At 39.0% G+C, this 23,284-nt stretch overlaps 1 protein-coding gene across 1 annotated transcript in view; it reads right to left on the bottom strand.

Moving 5' to 3' along the window:
- ITGA8 (integrin subunit alpha 8) overlaps positions 1 to 23,284 on the bottom strand; it is a 182,473-nt gene that overhangs the window by 106,994 nt on the left and 52,195 nt on the right. The window contains exons 12-13 of the mRNA XM_061178163.1: positions 17,182 to 17,387; positions 14,747 to 14,938 (exon numbers count right to left, since the gene is read on the bottom strand). Coding sequence (XP_061034146.1) covers positions 14,747 to 14,938; positions 17,182 to 17,387 — 398 coding nt within the window. The remainder of the gene's footprint in view (positions 1 to 14,746; positions 14,939 to 17,181; positions 17,388 to 23,284) is intronic.

Genomic DNA, 23,284 nt, shown 5'->3' with positions numbered 1-23,284 from the left:
CCACATATAAGTGATATCATACAGTACTCATCTTTCTCTTTCTGTCCAGGTCTATTCTTATTCTACACAAGAGTAAGATAATTTGTTGGACTTAAGTAGAGTTCGAAGATAGTGGCCAGGTAGAGAAAGGAGGGAAAGAGTTCATATGCCAAGGTGTGTGGCTGTGAGGAAATTGGTTTATTCATTCATTTATTCTCATTCATTCATTCAACAAGCATTTACTAGCCACCTCCAGTGCCAGCCACTGCTTGGGACACTAGAGTTCCATGATGAGCAAAATTAAATCCATTGCTTGCCTTCAACTAATAAAGTGTCCAGTCTCGAGGGGTGAAAGATGCATTTATCAAGTAACCACAAAAAAATGTGTCATTTCAATCTGAGAGAAGTGTTTTTAGAGGAAGGACAACAGTCAGGAAAGGCTTCCTGAGGAAGTGACATTTGAACTGGGCTCCTAAGTGGGACGTGAACTCCCGGGAAGATGTCCAGGATGTGCAAAGACAGAAGGGAAGCTTCAAGCAAATTACACTCAACTTTTAAATCGTATATTCATCAATTAAAAATGACTTATATGAAGAACACGCCCCAGGAGCTCAGAAGTAAAGGAGAGGTTCTAAGTACAGGGGAACTAACTCCCACTCACCAGCGCCCACCCACCCATAAAAGGAGCCATGGCCAGCCAGAGAGTTTTTATTAACTGTACACTTACAACTAAGATCAAGGATAAATGATATCCTGTCATATTTACTGGTGCCTTGGGTTTCAGAAAGAAGCCAGCTTCTACAATTGAATGTTTGGAAGGTAGTTAGTTCGGATTTAAACTGTCAGACTTATGGTTTCTGGCCTAGCATGTAAAAAGCTTGGAAGTCGCCACTCCATCCGAGCAAGTAGAAAGCTGAACACGCTGAAAAATCAACCACTCTTCTTAGATCCACACGAGCAGTGAGATCCCAGGGCAATTTGCTGCCTCCACATTGGAGAGACAGACAGGCACGTGCAGAGACTCACAGCTTCTCAGGGCAGCAACCTCCACGGGAACCAGAGTGGGGCAGGGGAACCCGGACTCTACTGGTGAATTGCAGGAGGCTCAGTGTGGACAACTCTGAAAGTTAAACCCCTCCAGGGATCCAGTCATGAGGGGTGCGGGAAGGGGTACACTTTCGTTAGGTTTTTCTCCTGGATCTCTACCAGGTTCTCCCAGGGAACAACAAAGAACAATTTCCTAGTGCTTCTGGCAAGGGGAGGGGAGAAGAAATCAACTTGAAACACACCAGAGCACTTGTTCATCTTAACAAGGTCTACCCTCAGGAGAAGCTAGTCATCCAGAGCCTGACCTGCTGGGGTAGGAAAAAGAGTCTAACCTGGGGGAAGGGAAATACCCAACCTCAACCCACTCTAGCCATCCCGTCTCAGCGAAGAAGCACGTGTGAAGGTCACAGTCCAGAAGCATAGGCTCGCTGAAAGACTGAGACCTAATCACACCCCATAAAACACTCCTCCCCTCCCAATTCCTCGCCAACATCTACTGCCATATTAACTAAAGGCCTATTTACAGCAGTTCCTTTTACCCAGTGTATCATGCCCAGCTATCAAAAAAAAATGACAAAACATACTAAAAAGCAATGTACATAGTTGGAAGAGACAGAGCAAGTATCAGAACCAGATTAAGATATGGCAGGAACATTGGAATTATCAGACGGGGAATTTAAAACAACTATGATTAATATGCTAAGGCCTCTACTGGATAAAGTAATTAAGAATAGAAGCATGTAAGAAAGGGAGGTTAATGTAAGAAGAGAGATGGAAATTCTAAGAAAGAACCAAAAAAGAAATGATAGAGATAAACAATATTGTAACAGAAATGAAGAACTGTCTTTGATGGCTTATTAGTAAACTGGATAAGACTGAGGAAAGAATCTCTGAGCTTGATGATATCTCAATAGAAACCTCTAAAACTGGCAAGCAAAGAGACAAAAAGACTGAAAAAAAAAAGGAATAGTCAAGAATTGTGGGACGACTATAAAAGGTATCACGTATGTGTAATGGGAATACCAGAAGAGGAAGAAAGAGAGAAAGAAACAGAAGAAATATTTGAAACAGTAATGACTGAGAATTTCCCCAAATTCATGTCAGTCACCAAAGCACAGATCTAGGAAGCTCAGAGAACATCAAGAAAGATAAATGCCCCCCAAAACTACACATTGGCATATCACTTTCAAACTACAAAAAAATCAAACATAAAGAAAAAACTCCTGAAAGAAGCCGGGGCAAGAAAGCATCTTATCTATAGAGGAGCAAAGATAAAAATTACATGTGACTTCTCCCCAGAAACCATGCAAGCAAGAAGAGAGTAGAGTGAAATATTTAAAGCGTTGAAAGAAAAAAAACCCACCAACCTAGAATTCTTTACCCTATGAAATTATCCTTCAAAATCGAAGGAGAAACAAACACTTTCTCAAACAAAAATTTAGGAACTTATTGACAATAGGCCTGCCTTGCAAGAAATGTTAAAAAGAAGTTCTTTAGAGAGAAGGAAAATGATATAGGTCAGAAACTCAGATCTACCTAAAGAGAGAAAGTACTTAGGAAGGAAAAAGTGAGGGTAAAGTTAAAACTTTTATTTTTCTTGTCCTTAATCTAACATGTAAGAGTTAGATGGGATCTCTTGAGAAGTGTGTACAATGGCCCCCAAACTGTCTGCCTGAAAGATGGGAGGCTGGATGCTTACCCAACGGTTCTCATCCCTCAAACAGCAGTTGAAGGTGGCCCTGAGGCTCTTTATCCCCAAACACCTCCAGGCTGCACTGGTATCCCTGCTACACTCACCTGGTTCAGTGCATTATTCTTACCTAGGACACTTTAATGGCTTTTGACCTCAAGTTTCTTTTCTATTACAACTCATTCTAGCCATTGCTAAAGACTGAAGTACTTAAAGTGTCATTTTGCAATATAAGACATATTATCTTTTTCTGTTAGTTTCCTAATAAAGTACCAATTATTTGACATGCTATTCAAGGCCCTTTATTATCTGGCCCAAATCTTCCTTTTGTTGACTCTCTCCATTTATGCTCCCATCACTTTGGACCAAATCACTTCCAAAATTGCCTTTTCTTATTTTTAAGTTTTTGCTCATGCTCTGTTCCTCTTCTGGAATGCTTTCTCCATATCACCACTTAACAATCATACCTATATCTTAAGACTCTACTGAACCAATACTTCCCCCATGAAGCTTTGAACACCTTAGCCGGAAGTACTTTCTCTTTTAAACTCGTTCATTATAGTATTTTAACCTTCTTAAAACTCTTCTCACATGCTATCTTGTATTAGTTAATAGTTGGATACTTTGTCTCCATGACTGCATTGTTTCTTAAGGGCACGGATTATGTCAAGATAGTATAAACGTGTCATTTATAACTAATATCTAATGGTTGCCACTAGGTGCTATTCACAATGCTAACTGCTTTATATATATTTTCTAATTTAACATCCACAACATCTCTTTATTATTTATTTATCTAATTTTTATTGGAGTATAGTTGCTTTACAATGTTGTGTTCGTTTCTGCTGTACAGCAAAGTGAATCAGCTATACGAACACATATATCCCCAATTTTTTGGGTTTCCTTCCCAATTTAGGTCACCAAAGAGCATTGAGTAGAGTTCCCTGTGCTATACAGTAGGTTCTCATTAGTTCTCTATTTTTCACATGGTAGCGCAACACCCCTCTAAAGGGGGAACTGTTAATAGGCAGTGTTATATCCATTTTACCAATGACGACTAGAGCTTGAGGAAGTTCAGTAACTTGTCGGGGTTACACGGTCAGCCAATATCACTGAGAATTTAAACTCAGGCACATGAGAGCAGGATCTTTGTCAAATTCAGTCAAAACCTAGAAGAGCGCCAGGCACATGAAAGGCACCCGATAAGTATCTGTTCAGTAAGTTAATAAATTGTATTTCCAAAGCACAGTCTTCTTGAATATCATATAACCAGTAAATATTCTACTATTATCATCTTTAAAAAATGGAGAAAATTGGTAGTTGTTCTCAACATTAGCTGAGTAATATTAATGTTGCCCAAATACCTGTTGTTGACAAGTGAAATGCGAAAATGCTAACTTACAAAATATAGGTTGAAAAATAAAAATGTAATTTGTTGATTTCAAGTAATAAACATGGTTTGAAATGTAATATAGTGTATGGGAATATGGCAATCTATAGAATTCAGTGCTTTGCAAGTCTTATCTTGACAACCTAGCAGCCATGAGTGCACCTAGTATCCAGATCTTGGTTTCTAAATACAATCCTTCAATAAAAGGAACTAGAGCCCTTTGAAGAATGGTTGATTCCAGGGCTGGGGCAGGGCAAATACAGAATGAGCTTGCAGTATCTTGCGGTGTCAGAAGGTAAGGAATATGCTCATAAAAGGATAGGGAATGGTGAAAAAACACAGGAACCAAATGGCAGGAATGCCCAATGGCCAAATATAGGACAATTTAAGCAACAAAGATAAATAAATACAGTAATGGATTATAGCCCATAAAATAAAACATACACAAGTCCACAAAGATATAAAAAATAGAATAAGTAAGTAAACAGGCAGAAGAGACATCTTTTTCTTATATTAGAACTGAAGTTAGTAAGTGTAGAAGGAATGACGGAAATAGAAAATCACAATGACGCAGTAATAATGGTTGTAGGCGAGAATCACCAATGGGTGCTAAGATTAGTGGGCAAAAGTATGATGAGAAATAGGATATTTACATAGTGTCGTGGTATCTCTCCAAAGATAATTATTATGCAAAGGGGAAAGTAGTAACTTTACAGTGGGAAACCCAGCTGATAGACATCACTGCAAGCAAGTGATCAGAGTGTAAAAAGACAACAGACATCATCTTCTGCTGTGATACGCTGGGAAGGGCATAGCATTTGTGTGGTACTTTTGCCAAAAATACATAACCTCCATCTAACCATGAGCAAACATCAGGCAAACCTAAATTCAGAGACATTCTTCAGAATGTCTCACCATACTCTTCAAAAGTGTCAAAGTGATGACAGCACAGAAGAATCAAGTGGTCGCAGATTGGAGGAGACTGAGGAGATATGACAGCCAAATGCAGTGTGGGCTCCTGGGTGGGATTCTGGACTAGAAAAAGAGCACTAGTGGAACAAATGGGGAAATTCTATTAGAATTTCTAATAGGTCTATAGATTAGTCAATAGCCAATTTACTATGGCTGTACAAGATGTTAATATTAAGAGAGACTGGGTGAAGGGTCTACAGGACTCTCTGTACTAACTTTTCAACTTCTCTGCCAGTTAAAAATTATTTTCAAGAAAAAGTTAAGGAGAAATCTTGTATGGTTTTATTAAATCCTGGTTTTTTTCAAAGATGGAGCCTTAATAATCTACCCAATATTACAGAAATCTGGGAGGCAGTAAGTCTAGATCTTGGATTACAGAATCAGAGTTTAGAGTTTTAAAAGCCCCTTGGAGGGCTTCCCTGGTGGCGCAGCAGTTGAGAATCTGCCTGCCAATGCAGGGGACACAGGTTCAAGCCCTGGTCTGGGAAGATCCCACATGCCACGGAGCAACTAGGCCCGTGAGCCACAACTACTGAGCCTGCGCGTATGGAGCCTGCGCTCCGCAACAAGAGAGACCGCGATAGTGAGAGGCCCGCGCACAGCGATGAAGAGTGGCCCCTGCTTGCCGCAACTAGAGAAAGCCCTCATAGAAACGAAGACCCAACACAGCCAAAAATAAATAAATTAATTAATTAAAAGGGAAAAAAAAAAAAACAACATTAAAAAAAAAGCCCCTTGGAGAAGCATTCCATACATCCACATCACTTTCAGGTGAGGAAAGCAAGGCCCAGGGAGGCTGAGTTACTAAAGTTTTGGTTCTAGAACTCAAGTCTTTGATCTATGCATTCATTTTTACTTCTACTTTACAACATTGCTGGATTCAAGTCCAAGAACTCTTTCAGTTGATTTAATTAATTCAGTTTAATCTAACTTCGTAAGATATTTTTACAAGAAATATAATATTCTAATGTCTAATGTGTTTATCATGAAATTATGAAAATCTTGCTCAAGAAGAACAATGTTTTGCTTTTCATAAAACCTTGAGTAGCATTTGAGAAGTAAAAATAAACTTTGACTGTAAGATTTGAACTTAGTTCAACTAAACTTCAAATCAGTTTCAAGGAGCTCAGGGTTTGATTAAAATGCATTATTCTCTTTGGTTAAAGCCACCCTTTGATTTCTTCTTGCGTGTAGGTTCTCTCTTGCTTGGTTGTTTGCTTATACACACACACACACACACACACACACACACACACACACAGCACATTCATTAAAACATGATAGGTCACTTTATGTCATTTGGTATAATTGTCTGAGATGGCTTCATGATATAATCATCGCCTAATAGGGGCCATAGCAAGACAATGATAGTCTTGGCATTCAGCCCATGTTTTCCTCCAGTTTTTATTGCCTGTTAAGATTTCTATTCCTCAACAAAACCTGCACTTACCCCCTTCCACCCTGCAATGTCTGGGCTATGCATTTAACAGATGGCCTTGTTATACAATCAACTTAATGGGATTAGACTAGATCATTGCATTTTAGAGATTCTTCCTTATCACAACTGTTTCTTCTCTGAAATGCTATCACTCAAATAATGCATGCAAGATATTCCTCTGGTCAACCCTAGTTTTCCAAAAAGCACCAATACAGAAACCTGAACACATCTGTATTTTTTTCTTTTAGAAAAAGAGAATTTGGGTGCCAGAAATGAAAGTACTTATGCCTGCTATTTATGTATGTGTGTGACGACAATACTTACTGGAAAAAGTCTAAAAAATTACTGAGTGGTTAAGCTAGATGTTAGGAAAATTACTCCAAATATTATTTCTAGGGTAGAACCTCTGTGTCTCTAGAGCTGAAACTCCCCGTGTTGGTCCATTAATCTACTTTTCTTGGGTACGCAGGACCAAACTTCCAGAGTCATCTTCACCATCACTGCTCCCCACTCCTACCTCCTCCACGTTCCATTAGAGCCAGTCATTACCAAGTGTTGCCTATTTCCTATTTACTTGATTTCCTCAGTTCTTTCCTCTTAGCTGCCATCATCATCACCCTCGTTTGGCCCCAGTTGATACGAAATGAAGTATCCTTAAATGGCTATGGGGCTGAGGGAAAAGAGTATTTTCCATCTTTGGTACCCAGCAGATCACAGTAGTGAGATTCGGGGGAAGTCCCTTATGCCTCATCTCCCACTTAGGGGCAGAAGTAGGATGGGCTGAGTGGTGGGATTACATCATAGCAGGGCAGCAACCTCATATGAGCAGAAGCTTCTAGTGAGGGTCCAGAAACAGGAATCTGATGGGTGGTTCTCAACCTGGCAGGTCCCAGTAGTTATGTTCTTATCCTCATATTCCTATTTGGCAGGGGCAGGGGAAGCCAAGGTAGTAGTGTAAATTAAGATTGGGGACCATGGACATTGAATAAGCAAAAGAAAATAATATCAACTAGTGTAATAATATCAACTAAGAAAAAGAATACCTCCAAAATATAGTCTCGTTTTAAGACTTGATTGAAGAGCTACCATTTATTAAACTGTGCTCTATACAATCTCATATTAAACCCTCACCTCATTTCATATTAGATAAACAATCTCATTTCATCTTTATACCAACATATTATTATTTGAATTTACCGATAAGGAAATTGCTATTCAGAAAGGTTAAGGAATTGTCTTACTCTTATACAGCTAGAAAGCAGTGGAGTCAAGTTTTAAACCTGCGCCGTCCATCTCCAGAATCCCAGAATGCAGCTTTTCAACATCTTACGTGGCCCAGCATGTCTGGGAAGTAAAGTAGCTTTGACTCTGTTTATGTTAGTCAAACAGGTTTTCTTTCCTATTCTAAGCCATTTTACAACATTTTGTAAAAATCCTCTCCCAGCCTAGAAAGTGCTAGTACACACAGTCCAGTGAAGTCAGTATTATCTGCCCCATAATACCAGATAAGGAATTGGAAGCTCAGAGAAATCAATTAACGTGTCCACTGCCACACAGCTTATCAGTGACAGATGGGAATCTGAACCCGGGCAGTCTGATTTCCCTTCCCCTTCACAGCCACTGTGCCAGCTTTAATATGGTTATATTGATATTGGTTTGATGTTTCCCAAAAAGAAGTAGTGTGTCATCCAAATTTACCCTATATACTCTCCTGCTGTGTGTGTACACACACACACACACACACATACATATAAGTGTGAGTGTACATATGTACATAGGAGAGAGATTCAGAAATAATATTCCAAGGAATATGAACTATATTTATCTTCTATGCAGTGGCTGGCATGCTTTGGACTCTTAATTCTCAGGAGTAACACTGGCTATAATTGCAATAATGTTAGCAATATAATTGGCCTCATGCCTGCTTTTTGCCAGCATTCTTTTTTTTTTTTGCTAAGACAAGAAGACTAAGTGTCTGGTCCTGCCCAAATACAGAACATCTGTAACTTGCAGAACAGATCATGTGACAAAGGGTAAACGTCCATCAAACCACCTCTGCATGTCTGTGCTTTTGATTATTTCAAGGTACTAAGTGGTCTGATTTCTAGTCAGTCTGGGGGGATGAAACAGCTGTAATTCACAATTAATATATGTATCAAACATCATGGTCAACCTTAGTCTTTCTCCCCGTGAAAGGCAGCGGGCTTGTGTCAAGAACATGTAAAGAGGGGCTTCCCTGGTGGCGCAGTGGTTGAGAATCTGCCTGCCAATGCAGGGGACACGGGTTCGAGCCCTGGTCTGGGAAGATCCCACATGCCACGGAGCAGCTGGGCCCGTGAGCCACAATTACTGAGCCTGCGCGTCTGGAGCCTGTGCTCCGCAACAAGAGAGGCCGCGATAGTGAGAGGCCCGCGCACCGCAATGAAGAGTGGCCCCCGCTTGCCGCAACTAGAGAAAGCCCTCGCACAGAAACGAAGACCCAACACAGCCATAAATAAATAAATTAATTAATTTAAAAAAAAAAAAAAAGAACATGTAAAGAGTACATCCTGCTGTCTAACGAATGGGGCAATGTGTGTGCCCCGCCGTTATCATAGGTAGGTTTCACAGCAGCCTGCCCAGAAATGGGTCAGTGGCAGGCAGTGTGGACCACAGGAAGCACCTAAAATGAGGGAAAATTGTTCACCTCAGGAATGGGAAAAACAACCCCATCAAAAGCCATCACTTTGGATAAGCACACTTTTTCAAGTGTGTTCCACTCCATAACAACTCCGAGTGGTTTGACGCATTTCAATTCAGAATTTCAAATCTGTTATTGGCTTTTGCGTTTGTTTTCTCCTGAGTTCTGCAGGTGACCAGGTAGAGAAAGTGACAAGGTTTGAAATTTTGTTTCTGTTCTGTTTAGAGTGGAGGCCCTGGAGCAGGGCCACTGAGAGCCCACACCGTGCCTGCGTGTGAATTTAAAGGTGCCTCTGCTCATCCCAAGGGAAGGGAACCACTTGGTAAGTGCACCTGCCCCCTACCTGCCCCTGGTGGGACACAACCTGTACATCATTGGCTGCAGCCCGGGTCACGAAATTAGCTCCGGTTCTGGAAGTATGTCAGGGGCTGTGCAGGTGCCTGTACATGGAGCTTACAGAGATTGCGCATTTTCCTCAGCTAATTCATTTAATTAGGACCAAATAATTACAAAATTTCTGAAGTCCAACAATATTTTTTTCATGATATACTTTTAAAATTGACAAGCATAGTGTTCAGCAACCATGCTTGAATTTTTTCAAGCGTTATATTATTATATTCCAAAATAAATCTTGCATTTAAAGACAAATATTACAATGCTCATACTTTGTTATAATTCTCTGTCTGTCTTTCTCACCTAGAATATTAACTCTGGGAAGGCAGTGACTGTGTCTACCTTGTCACAGCACAGTGTCTAGCACATAGTAAATACTACTACATATTTTTTAAATGAAGGAAGGAATTTCTTATTTTTCTTTTAGACCTTGAAACTAAAGGGACAAATATAAAATTTCTGATGAGCAGTTTAAAAATCATTTTTATTCCTTCATTTAAAAATAAAATTTTTTCTTTTCAAGTACTTTCTTCACTTCTTGCTACAATGCTTATTTCCTAGGGCCATTTTGTTTAGTCTGATAGGGGAGTCATAATGGGTATCTCTTGGGATACCTGCACAGTCCACAAGTCAACTCCGACTTTCTTTGGAAAACGTCACTCACCCTTTGCGTCGGAGCCTATGCGCTTTCCTTCCCCGGGACTTAGGACTGAGATAAATTATATACAGTCTCTTTGTGAGCGAGTACAACTGCAACGTGCAAGTGCTGGCACTGAAACAGCACGGTGTGCTCAGAGAAATACAGTCTGCTGGCAGAGAAAAGCAGATGCGTAGAGACAGAGACCAGAAAAAGAAAGGAAGTCCTGACAGTCTTAGATGCCAGTCACTCCCTTCCAAGGTCTGGCAGAATCCCTGTCCTTAGGTTCCCTTGAGTTACTTCTGTAGCCTTAATGTAAATAGTAGCTCCTTTTATGGCTTAAGCCAGGTTAAGTGGGTCAATTCCTAACAAATGTGATAATATATTTTAAATGAAAAGTAAGTGAGGCATTGTTTTCAGGGCAAAGATAACTTCCAGGAAATGTAGAGCAGTGCAAGAAAAATTGAATAGTTTCAATGGGGCTTCCTTAACATCGCCAGATGAGGCAACAGCAGGTGGTATGCCCTAGCATCACCACACAGAGGCAATCTGGAGAGAAGAGCTTCAGGTTGGTTTGACGGCCGGGCGAAGAATAAATGAAATGTCAGAGCTCAGCTAACAGGTTCTTGCCAAAAGAGAACTTCGCACATCTGTCTGCTGTGAGCATGGGAACCAGGCAAAAGGACTCTAGGGCAGTGTTTCTCAAAGTAGGGTCCTGGGTAAAAATACAAATCCCTGAACCCCATTCCAAACCTGGGAAATCAAAATATCTGAGGGGGTGCCATGCATTCAGCCTTTATTAATAGGTACAATGGGCAACTGGTATGCACACTGTCTCAGAGCTTTCTACTCAGGATGTGGTGTGAAGACCAGCAGGGATGGTGTCACCAGGGAACTTCCTGGAAATAAGGGGTCTTTCCCACCCACCTGACCTACAGAATCATGATCTGCATTTGAACAAGATGACCAGGTGATCGAGATGTTCATTAAAGTGGGGGAAACCTTGCTCGAGATCATTAGTCCCCTGCTTGGTTGTACACTGGAACGACCCAGGTCACTTAAACACATTACTGTGGTCTGAGTTTTACCCCCCAGAGAGTCTGAATTAACTGGTCTGGAGGGTGACCTGAGCATAAGCACTTTTAAAAGTTCCCCTAAATGATTCTAATGTGTAGCCAAGATTGAGAACCATTGCTTAATAGGGATGACTAGATACCTCCTAGAAGAAGGCATTCAATTTGTTGAATGGATTTTGAAACTCATGGACGGGACCATAGTCTGAAGACAGATTTCTTTTGATTTGAAGGAGCAGGACCCCAGAGGGAAAGAAAATTGTATTTCTTTTTAAGTTCCAGAAAGAGCTGGTTTGGAAAATCATAAGAGAGACCACAGAGGAGGAGAACTCAGAGTTTACAAAATGAACTATGGAGTCTAGAAAGCATGCCACCCAATAACCTTTGGGGGAAAAGAGGGTTTTTGCTACTACTTCTTAAGAAAAACCCAAGAAGACTGCAACCCTCTTAGGTGCTGGAGTAACAGATGCCTAGGTGGAAAATTAGCAATGGCTAAAGGAATAATCTAGGATAAGCCTAAAGGCAATCTCAGAGACCTGAAGACCCCAACCTGCGAGTCCCAACCGTGGCACAGAAGCATTTGCTGAGAGTGAACCAGAAGAGGCCAAAATAGAACAAGGAGGACCCAGGACACATGGAACTTTTGAGCAGTGGCCATTACGCAGACCCTTGCATTAATCACCGAAGCTTTAGCAACATGTCAAAGACCATGAGAGACTGAGCTATCCTTCAGCCAGAGGCCAACAAGTACAGATGACGTGCTTGGTCCAGGCACCCCTTTCTCCATCCCTGGACAAAAGGCCCCCCCTTTGCTACTCCATTCCTTGGGAGAGTTGCTGAAGAGGGAGGAAAGAGAGAGTCTTGAATCCAAATGAATACTTACCCAAGTGACATTAAATCTGAATCTAGAAGTGACTGCAAGATTGAGGTTTTCCACCGTAGGAGAAATGGAGGCCTGAGAGCTAAATGGGATTCGCTTATAGAAAAATGAGGAAAGTTCCATGTCTAATTCCTGAATTATGCCGGCAAATTTCAAATCTGCTACACTAGCTAGTAGGATCTAGTCACCTGCCCATAAGGCAGTTTTCCTCGCATTAAGTCCCTGGGACTTGGTATCAAGGTAAAAAGGCTTCTTTGAATGGCATTCTTTTTGCAAGAAAATGAGGATGAGGGGAAATGTTACACGATCATGAAGCACAAGATATCTATATCTGAGAGGCAGAACTGGGGCCAGAACTCAGGTCTGCTATCTGAGATGTACTGATGAACTCTGAAAGCCTCAAGGCTATCTTGAGGTTAAGAAATCAACTAAGCGTCATTAATGGTCCTGTCTTAGTAAAGAGCATTTACTCTACAGACAGATGGATACACTGCATTAACGTCATTCATTACTGTAAAGTGAATCAGCCTCAGTGGATAAAGTTATTGACTAGTGAATGGCCTCAAATGGCCATTTTCTGATTGTTAAGAAGGGATGAAAAAGATGTAGTTAAGAGATGACCAGTTACTGACATTGTACCTACTTCCTCTGTTCTCTGTCTCACTCCTTTACCCCCCTCCCTGGAGGGAATATTCTTTGAGAGAAAAGTTGTTTCATGTGTCTCTCCTTCCTGGCCCTTATTTAGAAGACTTCAAAGGAAATCACTGGACTTGACTATGTGATTGATACATCCTATATTTCCCTCACCTTGTGGAAGGCACGGCCATTCTCTGTCAGTTCCCTGGTACTAAGGGAAGACTATGAAGGGCATAAGGAATAGCAATAACTTTCTAAAATAACTGTTTCTCAGGATTTCCCTGGTGGCACAGTGGTTGGGAATCCATCTGCCAATGCAGGGGACACGGGTACGATCCCTGGTCCGGAAAGATCCCACATGCCGCGGAGAAACTAAGCCCATGTGCCACAAATACTGAGCCTGTGCTCTACAGCCTGCGAGCCACAACTACTGAGCCCACGCGCCACAACTACTGAAGGCCACGTGCCTAGAGCCTGTGCTCTGCAACAAGAGAAGCCACCGCAATGAGAAGCCCGTGCACCACAACGAAGAGTAGCCCCTGCTCGCCCCAACTAGAGAAAGCCCGTGCAGCAACGAAGACCCAACGCAGCCAAAAATTAAAAAAATAAATTTAAAAAGTAAAATAAAATAACTGTTTCTCTAAAATTGTGACCCAGGAATTGAATTTCATTAATCATCCTGACATAGTTGGGGAAGAAATCACATAGGGGATCTAATTTTTGGATTATTTAAAAGTGAATATATTATGTATGAGACTCCCCTCCCCAAAAGAAAACCTAACCAATCATTGATTAGGCTAGTATAATATAACCTAAGAAAATGAATTTCACTAGATGCTCTTGCAGTTGCCACAAGGAGGACCCATTCATATACAATATAATTCTAAATCCGCTTTGAGCCCACTACAACATCTATGTTAGTGCCATTGAAAATTCCTGGCAAATTTATAAGAATATGTTGCAGTATCCTTTCTGCCTAATCCTGGAGGGGAAGAGAAAGTCAAAGGATTGAAATTAGTGATGTATATTTAGGCAGTCAGCTTACTGGAATGCTGCCCCAAACCAGCAAATGCTCTACATGTGGAAAATACTCAATTAGGGGAGGGGTGATGGAAAGAGACAAGGTCTCAATAAATGGTTGAAGCTGTCAGTGAACTATTAATGATTTCTAACTATTTCTTGAAACCATCTTAAAATAACCAACATAAAAGGGAAAATTGAACCATAAAACCAAGAAGTCATATGTTGTCTGCTAACAACCCCGATTATTGAAACAATCCTTTAAGACAAATCTATATTTCCATACAGCGTACATAAAACATGAATTATCTCACTGGGCTGTATGGATCTCCACTGAATCCTCACTGTGAATTAAGCAATCAGGAATTGGTAACGATCTGTATCACGAACCAGTTCTTTTTGCTTTGCTTTAAAAGTCATTCTATCTTCGGAAAACCCCCAAACGTGGCTGGAAAATATTTATGTTCCAAAACCATGAGCTTATGACAGAAATGCTGAGGTTCATAAGTCAATTCATAGGAGCTGTGAGCTCAACAGGGAATTATGGGGTTAAAATTAATTGCTCCGAAAAGTTATCTGATGCAAGCTGTCATTGTCAATGGAGACCAGATTACTGAGGAGTTTCAAATTACAAACTTTGGTTGCAAAGTTGATAAGTTTTACGTCCAATGTAGTTTTTTAAAAGCCATCTTGCTTTTTTAACTTCGTCTCTTGACAGGAAAAGGAGTGTTTGTTTTGTCTGTCTTCAGAGTCTCATGAAAGTTGCTTTGGAATGGTACCCAAAGAACCCATGTGATGGGCAAGCTTGGCCTTAACCTGTACAAGAGAACTGCTTAAACACGATGCATCGTCCAGAGAATAGCTCTTTCTAGGAAGCAGACTCTGTTGTAGGAAAAGAAAGAAGAACTTACCTGGGTAATCATTCTTGTCTATGTCAGAATCTCCTCTTAAAGTAAAGCCGAATCCAGAAGGGACAGCCTGTGAGGCCCACACTCCTTGCAGAATTTGGGAAGCCTTGGCGTTTAAGCCATTCTTGTTCCCATTGTAAATGAGCACTTTGCCTCTTTGGTCCTTGCCTGCAAAGGGCGCACCGATGGCAATGTCTACAAACAGAGACACACAATTTTTAAATAAGGAAGAGTATTTTAGAAAGAGAATTAAGTACAATCGAAGAGCAGTACCAAACAGCCCAAAGGGCTTCTTAAGGTTTCCGTGAAAATCTGTAGTACTGCAACAAGAGGAAATTATTTGTTGTCTTTCATCCATCCAAGAAGTATTTATCGAGTGCCTATTATGTGTTGGGCACAGTGGGTTCAACGGTGAACCAGACACTGCTTTTCAAAAGTTTATATTCTAGTGCAGGGAATAGACAATTTGAATAAAGAAATAATCAAGAAAAGACAGAAAGTGACAAATGCTATGCAGAGAATCTTAAAAATATTGATGTGATGGAGAGTGATTGGATTGTTATTTTAGATGAAGTGGTCAGACAAGGTGTCTCTAAGGCTGATCTTGAAACTGAAATCTGGGGACAAGATGGAACTGACCATGTGGAATCAGAAGGAAGAGCATTCCAGGCAGAAGGAATGACTGTGCAAAGGCCCAAGGATGCAAGGAGCTTGGCCCACCTGAAGAGCAGCCAGAAGGTGATCTACGTGGGAGCTTAGTGAGTAATAGGGTAGAGCTGGGTCAGATTAATGGGCTGGGTAGACCAGATGAGGCACCTCTGCAGAGTACTTAAGAGTTTCTTGTTAAAAGAAATAAACAACCTCTTTCACAAATAATATATCCTTGAATGATTACATCATTACATGATGTAGGCAAGACCCGTTTCATAGTTGAGGACTCTGGGAAACCGAGAGAGAACCCTATCGCCTGTCTCCCTGTTAAACATAGCACTGAATGAAAACTACCTTCCATATATTGTGTTCACCAGGATTGCTCTAAACAATACACCTAACTACTTAGGTTTACATGAAAAAGAGCACCAATAACACAGCAACATAACAGCCCAAGCTGCGGATGACGGTATGTGTCCTCATTTTGTCTTTCATCCATTTGTATTTGTTCCTAAGTAAGTCTGATAAGACTGAATGAATTGTAAACTGATTTTCACTACATAACAAGGATCGTAAATCCACTTTCATTTAACAGGTAAGGATAAACTGTCAAAAAACTCAGATCGTTGTGGAAAATAAAGATATTGCCATACGATAGGTGGAAAGGGGTACTTTCTTCACATCCTCTGAGTCAGTGAATTTATATCTGTCCCCTGGTTACATCACATTTTGGCATCATTTTAAGGACACCAAGGCTCAGAGAGGCACAAGCCCTTTTAGGTTGTTAGAAATGTTTCTCTTAGCTCTTAGAAGTATCATTAAGGGTTTGAGAGAAAAGACAAATAGAAGAGATGATGAAAAAGATGACTACACAGATAATTTAGCATTATTTATTTCATTTGGTGCTCAGGAATAGGGCAGTTTTTGAAAGCAACAAATCAGTTAAAGATGAACTTGTCTCTTTTTTAAAAAGTTTCCCTGGAACCATGAGCCTTTAGTATGCATTTATGTCTTATGGTACTTTAAAAGTTACTAACTATACATTGCTGAGACGTGTTTTTTCAAGGAAATCATAAAAGTACGTGACTACTTGCCGAAGGTATTAATGAATACTTTGATTTGATGGGAATACTCCCTAGGCTATTTTGTTGGAGCAAATTCCTGTTACTCCCTGGAACTTCAAGAAACCCACTCTACCTTGGTTCTTAACTTAAAGGTCCTGAAAATGTATGCAAAATTTTGTGTGAGCTGGCATGTTTTTCTGAGGAGAGGGTACTTAGAAGGCATTCATAAATTCCTAACTTAAAGAACCACAAACCTAAACTAAGAATTTAACACTGCTTAACAGTGCACATTGAGAGTGCCTTTAAGCTGAAGTTGAGAGATCAATTAAAATTCAGCATAACCTGTACGTAAGCCATATGAGTTACTCAGAAGGCAATACGCTTGCTAATATATCAACATGTATTTATTTGTTTTGACTCTGTACATATAGTACATTCTCTAACTCTCTTCAAGTCATAAATCTGTATGTCAATTTTAAAAATAATTGCTGTTTTGTTTAGAGCTGTCATATGACACCCTAAATCAACATGAGAAAATTTCCATGTAACATCTATATTAGCCAAAACTAAAGTTTAAATTGCCTTGAGATTTTGGATAGTTTATTAAAGACCAATCAGAAGAACTGTACCACACACACCACCGTGAAGTCTCTTGTTTCCGTCATGCAACAGTAACATGAAATTGTGGCACATAAGTAATTTCCATGCATTGGTGTAAATTACCATTGTATCCATCTTGGTTCAGGTCTCCTAAATGTGCCAAAGCACTACCGAATCTCCCGAAAATGTCAGTGCCTGCGAGGATCTGCGGATTTCTGAAGGCCAGCACGTTCACTTGCAAATACAGGTAAACTTGCCCTACTTCTCTGGGGTTGCTCTCAAATTCACGTTCCATAAAGAGAGGTGCCCCGATCAATATGTCATCCATTCTGCAGGGAACAAAGAAGGAGGTCAACACAGACATGAGATGCTGTTGGGTAGATTTCTAATCAACTAGATTAGTACATTTCCACTGGTATATTTCCTTTTCCAAGGGATATTTTACAATTGTCATATTTCTTTCATTGCTTTGTTATGCCTACGGAATACAATGCTGTAAGAAAATAAGAGTTGTTAAATTATCACACTGAACTTTTTAGCTATGCTAAAAATTACTACTTTAAGAAAACCACAGCTATTTCACCCTTTTCAGCTCTTTGGTGCATTTCCAGAAAATGTACTTACACAAGTAAAACGTATCAGAAAGACCTAAATAGGTTTTTCTAAACATGGATGAGAATTTGTCTACAATTTAGTTAACTATACACTTATATTATGAAGTTTTCTTGCAGTAATAAGGTTTAAAATAAAGTTTGTCCTCCTCTTTTCTCTTGTTACCTCCATTCAAATAAAACAGAGGCCAGAGAAGGTTCTCATACTGGCTAGAAAGCTAGAAAACAAAATTTTCCTCCCAAATGCAAATTTATAGTTTTTCTTTGTAGGTGTAGATATTATAGCAGAAAACCAGTAGATAATTTTTCAGGCTGAAAAAATTTCAAGAAAGAGATAGCAATTGGTTTGCTACACACTTAGGTAAAACGTCTTCTTAAAAATGTTCCAAATGGGGACATCCCTGGCGGTCCAGTGGTTAAGACTTCGCATTCCAATGCAGGGGGTGAGGGTTCGATCCTTGGTCGGGGAGATAAGATCCCACATGCCTCATGGCCAAAAAACCAAAATATAAAACAGAAGCAATATTGTAACAAATTCAATAAAGACTTTAAAACTGGTCCGCATCAAAAAAAAAAAAAAAATCTTAAAAAAAATGTTCCAAATGCATTTACTTGCCGTGCTTCTGTGCTCTATCTAGGCCAAGAGTAAGGCAGGGATTGGGGCTGCGCCAGGCCTCAGGCTTTGCCCTAGAGGAACGTGGTTGCCTCTCTTTCTGTTATTATTACTGTCAGTATGAAGAGACATTTGTTAAACACCTAATTGTGTGTTGCTGCCTTGTAGTTCAAAGATGTCTAAAACCACTGGTTCTCCAGTGCAGAGACTGAGCAGGGCCATCTTCTCATTCTCAACAGAAGGAACAAAGCCATACAATTGGTCCCTGAGGGACATGGGACTGACACATTACCTCACTACGTTTCTCACTGCCAACACTGTGGAGTTCTAGAAATGCAAGATTATTCGACCTATGATTGTGAAAGATTAGCACATCCATGGGATCTTTGGATTCTTGGACTATTGTGACAACGTTGATTTATTTTCGTAGAAATAGATTTCCCTAGATATTTAAGTGTAAGTCTTCTAAAATGTTCTAAACGCCAAAAACGGAGAAAGACATTTGTTCTTAATTTATAATTGTGTTCTCATAAAGCTGAGAGACAATAACTGTCTTGGATTCAATTGATTCAATGTGCCTTGTGCAATATTTTGCATTTAGTGTCAATAATATTTTATGTCAGCAGTACCACTTAAGAGTCACAGTATATATTATTGTTTAGGCTGGTGTTTTTAAATCTTGATTTGCAACTCATTAGTGGATTGTGAAATCAATTTAATGGGTCTTGACAAGCAATTATAAAAAAGAAATAGAATACAATAGAAAATATGAGTCAATGCATTACACATACTAAGGGTGAATACTGTTCCATGAAACCTTTTGTTTCAGTTGTGTGTGTGTAGTGGGTTGCAATCTCAAATGTATTTCTGATTACGATCCCACAGGGCCAAAAACTCATTGAAAAACCACTGCGGTAGGCCATGCGTGCTATTAGGCTATTTCAAAATTTACTTGTCATATCCTTTTTTAGAATATACCCAATTCAAGTTTAAAGTTTTAAAAATATTTTAGTAAAGACGTTCTTTACTGAGCTTCCGAAAAAGTAGTTGTGTAACAGACTGGGTGCCATTCGAAGAATATATAATATATATAAAGTATATCATATTTTATACATATACATGTAATCTCAAGAAAGAACAATGATGAAGCAATACTTACGATAAGGTTTTCACTAAAAACCATCTTTTCTGTTTGTGTCATGTTGGTAGTTTGGATGAGATCTAAGTTATTATGTAAAGGCATTTTATAAAAGTAGGATATACACACTAAATTTCATCTTATCTGAAATGTCTAATATTTGAGCACAGTTTTCTTTACATCTCTATGTAGCATTCACACAGGTTTTATTTGTGTCCTTTTTTATGTCTAAAAAAGTATTATGTCCACTCTAATAATACAATGCAAGGTGCAGGTTCTCATTCTTTCACATGTTCTTTGAGACAAAACATTATAAATATTTCCCTGAAGAGCAAAGCATAAATAGAGTGATAAACAGAGAGGGGGGATGAGGGAACCCATCAGGGAGAATATTCATTATGAAGAATCTGAATTCAAGTTTTCTACAGCCAAATGGTGTTTAATATGTTGATTTAACATAGAAACTTCTCTGTTTCTTCTTTTTTCACAATAGTCCATAGTGCATGCTAATGCCTGTGACTGATTTGCAGAATGTGGTTATTAAGACAATGCAGGTTAGGAAGCTGTATACTAGAATTGATATCGAATCAATATAATTGTTTTATGATAGGTGAGAACAAATATAGCTTATCATTTATGTTACAGAAATCAATTTAATTTGCAATTTCTTTATGTTTTAATTTTCTAGATTTTCTACTTAATTGAATCATAATGATTTCTCTTCTAAGAGAGAACCCACTTGGAGTAAATCTAGCACCAAAACACAGTTACTCAAAGCTGCTTCCTTTCAAATAAATTTTCTCTAAAATGCTCTCAAGTTAACTAACTGCTAAGAATCTCTCTAAATTTAGTTCCTTTTGGCCCTGCAGAGGCTAAAACAATCCAATGGATTAAACTGTAATTCTGTGAATTTCTCAAATAGTATGAATATTTTGTTTCAAAAAGCCATAAGAAAATAAAAAAACAGATTTGCTTGTTTAGGTTCAAGAGGAAAATACTATCTCCCTTTGCTGTTAAATTTGTCCAGAATTGCCTAACAGAGTTTACATTGAAAGATTTGGTAGTTCTGGCTATCTTAAGATAACTGAAGTTAATTTCACCAGCTTGTTTATATTTTACAAAATAGTCAGAGGCTTGACAAGATCAACCACCAACCAGCATGCACGTAACTGTTTGGTCTAAACTTTTGCAGTCCACTCGTAACACCTGGAGATTTTTTAAAATAAAAAAATATTGGGGAAATCCCCACCAGTTTATTTATTTGGTCACATTACTTAACGACACTGTCTTTTTTTTTTTCCCTGATGGTGGGTTTTGGAGCATTTGTAGGGACTTTGCTTTTGTTGCACAGTGGATAGAGAGGATGACATACACTGTGAAAGAAACTTCACTAGGTAGTCTCGCGTACAATAGTACTTAGTTATCTCTCGGATGGAGAAAGGGAAGTCTGGTTCAGTTCCACAAAATGTGAGTCCTAACTTCTGAACCATGAATGATCAACTAGATGACTGGTGCTCTTAATCCTATTCTGAGTCACTGTACAACATCCACTCAGGTCCAAGACTTGAAAGATTCAGGCTATTAAAAAAAAAAAAAAAAAAGGCTATTGGAAAATTAGAAATTGGGTAAAGAAAGGGAATTAAATCTCAATTCTAATATGAAACTCTGCTGATTAATGCTCATTTATAATTCCTTAATCACTGATAAATGCTGGGAAAGCTAGAAAGGGCTTTGTGAATTTTTTAAAAATTGGAGTTATAGACTCTCTAAAATTATTTATGAGTTAAACTAATGACTTGGTCAAATGCAGCAGCCTAGTAGGGCTACTTTTAATATAATCAAACAAACTGATTTTTCTTTTATGCCATGATGCTGAAAACCATTCATATCTGAATTTTTTATCAGTCAGTTGTTTTTAGCATCATTAAAGACAATCTCGAAGTTCTTTGGGTGAAAATAACTGAAATTATGGTTTTATATTTTTATAAAGTGGAAGTATGAGCTTGTTTATAAAAATAATGGAAATTAATAAAATGCACACTTAATAAACAGATTCTCATCAATGAGTGAAACAGAGTAAACACTTAAACACATGTATATGCTATTCTTCTACCCCAACCCTTACTTAAGGTCACTGAAATCCATGTGTATTCTACATGTGTATGTATATGTATATCTATATACATGTTATAGACAATATCTGTATGTTTTTACATGAATATGAATATAGATAGGTCTATATGTGCATATATATGTGGACTCTATAAAGTGAAATTCACACAAGTAGAGAGTGGTGCTTACCAGGGGTGGAGAGATTGGGGAAATGGGGAGATATTAGTCAAAAAGTACAAAGTTGCATCTATGTAGGATGTATAAGTTCTAGAGATCCAGTGTACAGCATAGTGGCTATAGTTAATAATACTATATTGTATACTGGAAATTTGCTAGAAGAGTAGATCTTAGGCGCTCTTACTGTACAGACACACCCCCCCCCCCCCACGGTAACTATGTGATGGATGGACCACCCAGTTGGATGGATACAGATGAATCACATAGATGGAGATGTTAATTAGATTGAATGTAGTGATCATCTCACTATGTATATGTATATCAAAACATGTCCACCTTAAATATACACAGTTTTTTATTTTAAAAATATTTTACAGGTTATTATTGGATTTCTTCAGTGACAAGTATACTAATTTATCTGTTTCCCAATTTTAAAAAGTAAGTGAGAGGCATGCCAGTCATTGTACTCACTTACTGGATTAAAAATTCTTAATTCTTACAGATTTTAAACCCTTGAAGACTGAAATTATATATATGCTTTCCTACCAGGTATTTTATAGAGCTTAGGAAAGAGTTCTCTGTATATAAGTGAACAAAAAATTTATAAGGTAAGTCAGCAAAAGTTCTGTGAACTAATCAAGACCTTCCCCTACTTAGTGTGTGCTCTTGGGCAAGTCACTTAACTTTTGTGTCTCAGTTTCCTCATTGGTGAAGTTTATGTAGTTTCATCGGATTGTAGTACAGACTGTCCTGTGCTGTTAGACTTATTACACATAAAGGTACTTTGAGAGAAGTAAAAACACTGCCTGCTAATCATTCATGATAAAGATAAAATGTGATCGCTTAATAGCACGTTAAGTTCTACAGTTGTTTCAATGGAGAATCAAGATCTCTGCATTTGAAACTGCCAACCAACTGAGCTTTATATCCAGGAAAACTTTATTTGAGATAGAGATTTGTGTTTGCTGCAAATCCCATTCTAGCCTTAGGGTCCCTGCTAGAAATCTTGTCAGAAACAGAGAATGACAAAAGCACTCTTTCTCAAAACAAGGCCACACGTGTCCTGACATGGAGCCATCACAGGAGCTTAGGAAAAGTCACTGACACATACATGATTTACTGCCTTTTTTTCTCATTCTGCTAAGATTTCTGAGGGATTACAGGTTTATGTCTCTGCCCTGATGGCTTGTTTTGTACCTTCCCTGGGGATGAATATCCACCCCGGGAGGTGAGGACACGGGCTGTCACAGTAATTAGTGGTTTTCAGGCCCCCGTCCTGGGATCAAGTATAAACCTAGAAACACAAGATGCCATGTTTTCCCTATTTGTGTCTATCTGAAAGCCAACAATATCAAGTGGTTGTTCTAGAAAAACAGGTGCTGCAAAAATGATGGCAAGTTATATATGCATTATTGTAATCTCAGACTTCACGTGAGTTCTCTATCTTTATTTGGGATGCAGTGTTCTCAATGGCTTCCAGAGCACCCTCATTGATTATAGGACCATGATTGTACGTTGCATCTAAGTAATTAGAGCAGCAAACAATATACAGACTGAGAATCTATAGGCACTTTT

The sequence above is a fragment of the Eubalaena glacialis genome, chromosome 2 (genome assembly GCF_028564815.1).
Source record: "Eubalaena glacialis isolate mEubGla1 chromosome 2, mEubGla1.1.hap2.+ XY, whole genome shotgun sequence".
Classification (NCBI taxonomy): domain Eukaryota; kingdom Metazoa; phylum Chordata; class Mammalia; order Artiodactyla; family Balaenidae; genus Eubalaena; species Eubalaena glacialis.
This window is presented reverse-complemented; position numbering and strand designations above follow the sequence as displayed.